Consider the following 3962-nt stretch of genomic DNA (forward strand, 5'->3'; position numbering starts at 1 on the left):
TGATAGTGCATGTGAAATCTCTGGACAGAGATAATAGTGCATGTGAAATCTCTGGACAGAGATGATAGTGCATGTGAAATCTCTGGACAGAGATAGTGCCTGTGAAATCTCTGGACAGAGATGATAGTGCATGTGAAATCTCTGGACAGAGATAGTGCATGTGAAATCTTTGGACAGAGATAGTGCATGTGAAATCTCTGGACAGAGATGATAGTGCATGTGAAATCTTTGGACAAAGAATATACTACCAGTCAAACCTCTGAACCAACTCATATTTTGCAGTGAATATCTTATCAGAGTTTATGTTTTGTTTGTTTGAGCCATGGTCTTATGCAACCCAGACTGGCCTTGAACTTGGTATGCAATCCTCCTACTTCTACTTCCCAAGTGCCAGGATTAAAGATATGAGCCACTGTTTCTAGGTTTATGAGGTGCTAGAGATTGAATGCAGGACTTCATGAAGGTTGAGCCATACTCTACCACCTACACTGAACTCATTCCCTTGTTTCCTCTGTGTGTGTGTGTGTGTGTGTGTGTGTGTGTGTGTGTGTGTGTGCCTGTGCGTGTGTGTCCATACGTGTGTGCATGTGTGTCCATACATGTGTGCATATGTTTAGGCAGTGTGCTAATCTGTAACCCAGGCTGGCTTCAGACTTACAGCAGTCTTTTGCCTCAGCCTCAAGTGCTAAGACTACAGCATGAGCCACCACACAGAGCCAGGAGAGTATTTTCCAGGGCTGATTCGGAGAACTCCATCACCTATTTTGGTAACTCATTGTAGGGTCTTAACTAAGGATACAGCAACACCCCCCTCCCCCATTCAACATAACCTTTAAATACACTCAACTTGAGTTTCTTTGTTGTATCTGCAAATATGATATGGAGTTTTAAATCCTTAAATGTGTACTCTTATTTATCTTTTCAAGGGTCCTAAACAAGACCGAACTGCAGAAGGGCAAGCGCTGAGCGAAGCCAGAAAGCATCTAAAGGAGGAGACACAATTACGATTGGTAAATTCCCAAGTTCTAGTAGCTAGGCCTCATGAGAAGGTTGGGCTCTGGGAGGCTTCATCTGAGAGAGTAAGGCCCAGACTCTCAGTCGTGCTCCCCTGTTTTACAAATCCCGTAAAATGATTTCTTGCCCCTGCCCACACTCATGCTTTTTTGTTTGTTTGTTTTGTTTTGTTTTGAGACACGGTCTTGTTGTTGGTGTGTGGCCTTCCTCTGCTTCTGTGGTGCTAGGATTAAGGAGCATCACTGTGCCCAGCTGTTTTTAAATTGTTCTGAGTTTGCATCCTGGGTATTCTCAACAGCAATTCTGTCAATCTGTATCCTTTCACTTTCAGTGTGGAATATAGGAACACTGGGTGTATGGAGTGGTGTTTGTGTGTGACGGGGTCTTGCTGTGAAGCCCAGGCTGGCCTCAGACTTGCAATCCTCCTATCTGTACTCCTCGGGGATCACAGGAGTATGCCATGGTATGGGGTATGCCATGGTATTCTTGTCAAACTTGACTTTTAATTAATTTATTTTTTTATGTACATTGGAGTTTGAGGGTATCAGACTCCCTGGAACTAGAGTTGCAGATGGTTATGAGCTGCCATGTGGTTGCTGGGACTTGAACTCAGAATCTCTGGAAGAATAGCCAGTGCTCTCAACCACTGAGCCATCTCTTTAGTCCTGAGAATGATACTTTCAGTTTTAGCTTTATATCTGAATTTCTTCTTCATCTTAAACATAAATGGAAAAATTATCCAGTACTGGACTTAAGATTATTTAAGAAATTAAAAAATATATATGCATGTGTAGATATGTGTGTGTGTAGCTCATAATTATTTCTAAGAAGGAATACTATTCTATAAGAGATTACTAATATTAGTATGTTAGTAATCTTAATATGTATCTATTAGCTTCTGAAAATCAGATAATATGCAAAACCACAGAACCCCACTAAAAGTTCTTATGTATCTCTAAGAATGGAAAGTTGAAAATGAGGGGTGGCGTAATTTGTACTAAGAAGTTACCGCAAGTTAAAGAGTACATGACAGAAAATTCAGATTTAAGCCGGGCGTGGTGGCGCACGCCTTTAATCCCAGCACTCGGGAGGCAGAGGCAGGCGGATTTCTGAGTTCGAGGCCAGCCTGGTCTACAGAGTGAGTTCCAGGACAGCCAAGGCTACACAGAGAAACCCTGTCTCGAAAAACCAAAAAAAAAAAAAAAAAAGAAAATTCAGATTTTCTGAAAATTGAACCTTCTTAATGTGCTTAAAATAAACATTTTCTGTCTGTGTGTTTGTAATTAGGTATTAAAATGTTTTCTATAAGAAGTATACTAGGAATAAGGTCAGCATGAGATAGCATGATTGATTTTTATCATAACTATTTAGAGGGAACACATGATACAAAACTTGAAAGTTGTCAAATGTAGTGTCACAGTTTAAGAGACAGGAAACTGGGGCTGGAGAGATGGCTCAGTGGTTAAGGGCACTGACTACTCTTCCAGAGGTCCTGAGTTCAACAGTGTACTCACTCACATAAAACAAATAAATCGTGTGTGTGTGTGTGTGTGTGTGTGTGTGTGTGTGTGTGAGTGTGTGTGAGAGAGAGAGAGAGAGAGAGAGAGAGAGAGCGAGCACAGTCTGGATGCAGAAGTACTCCAGACTATGTGTCTGTTAAATAATGCTGCTGTGATTATGGTAGAAACCAACGAGTTTCATACTCTTGTGATACAACTCCACTCTGCCATATTAACCATTCCCAGTAACTGAACTCCAGGGACCAGAGTGCATCTACTCTATCAAAAACACCCAGCAAATGTTCCTCTTCTTAATCCTAGTTGTTATTATTAATGTCTCTTAAATACCCTTTGAGTCTTGTGCCAAATAGTCTGCACAAGGGTTCTCACCTACCCTTTCTTGTCAGATGTATGGTGTTTACTTCATTGAGGAAGGAGTACAGGCAGTTTGTTTGTCTTTGGGGCAGGATGTCGAAAAGGAGCTGGAGCTGCAGATCAGCATGAGGCAGGAGATGGAACTGGCTATGAAGATGCTGGAGAAGGATGTCTGTGAGAAGCAGGATGCCCTGGTGTCTCTGCGGCAGCAGCTGGACGATCTCCGGGCTCTTAAGCATGAGCTTGCCTTTAAACTGCAGGTAAATGAAAGACAAGGAAAAAGACCCCTGGCTCTGGGAACTCCTGGTGTTGCCCACAGCACGCCTCTTCTGTAGACTCACTTCACAGACCAGGAGAGAGTCATGCCATCTTAGGAAGCCAGCTGCCCACTAACGAATACTCTGACTGTTATACACTTTTCTGCTGCTGTTCATGAAAATCATGGCCACCTTTCATAGTAAAGGGGAATCAAATAGTTTTTCTTTTTTCATTTTTTAAGCACCCCCTGCTGGCTAGTTTTATGTCAACTTGACACAAGCTAGCATTATTCTAGAAAAGGGAACCTCAATTGAGAAAACAACCCCACTAGATTGGCCTGTGGGCAAACCTGTGGTACATTTCTTGATGGATGCCACCTGAGCTGTAAGAAAGCAGTCTGAGCAAGCCAGGAGGGACAGCCTTCCTCCATGGCCTCTGCTCAATCCCTGCTTCCAGGTTCCTGCTCTGACTACTCTCAGTGATGGACTGAGAAGGTAAAATAAACCCCTTCTCCCCAAGTTACTCTGGGCCATGATGTCTCATCACAGCAATAGAGACTCTAACTAAGACATCCTCGAGATGCGGGTTTCTCTCTCTCTTTTTTTAAAAAAAAAATATTTTATTTTATGTCTGTGTGCAGGTCTGAGTCCAGGTGTCCACAGAGGTCAAAGGTGTTAGAGCCCCCAGAACTGGAAGTATAGGGGTTCGTGAGCTAACTGTGTGCTGGAAATCAAATTCAGGTCCCCTGCAAAAGTAGTATGTGCCCTTGTCCACTGAGTCGTATCTCCAGCTCAAAATAAGGGTTTTTTTTTTTTT

At 42.6% G+C, this 3962-nt stretch overlaps 1 protein-coding gene across 6 annotated transcripts in view; it reads left to right on the forward strand.

Moving 5' to 3' along the window:
- Rufy3 (RUN and FYVE domain containing 3) overlaps positions 1–3238 on the forward strand; it is a 66769-nt gene extending 63531 nt beyond the window's left edge. For all 6 annotated transcript variants that reach the window (XM_029477174.1, XM_029477175.1, XM_029477177.1 and 3 more), the window contains 2 exons: positions 927–1010; positions 2981–3238. In XM_029477174.1, coding sequence (XP_029333034.1) covers positions 927–1010; positions 2981–3223 — 327 coding nt within the window. In that variant the 3' untranslated portion in view covers positions 3224–3238. The remainder of the gene's footprint in view (positions 1–926; positions 1011–2980) is intronic.
- Positions 3239–3962: the final 724 nt, after the last annotated feature.

Source organism: Mus caroli, chromosome 5, assembly GCF_900094665.2.
Source record: "Mus caroli chromosome 5, CAROLI_EIJ_v1.1, whole genome shotgun sequence".
NCBI lineage: Eukaryota > Metazoa > Chordata > Mammalia > Rodentia > Muridae > Mus > Mus caroli.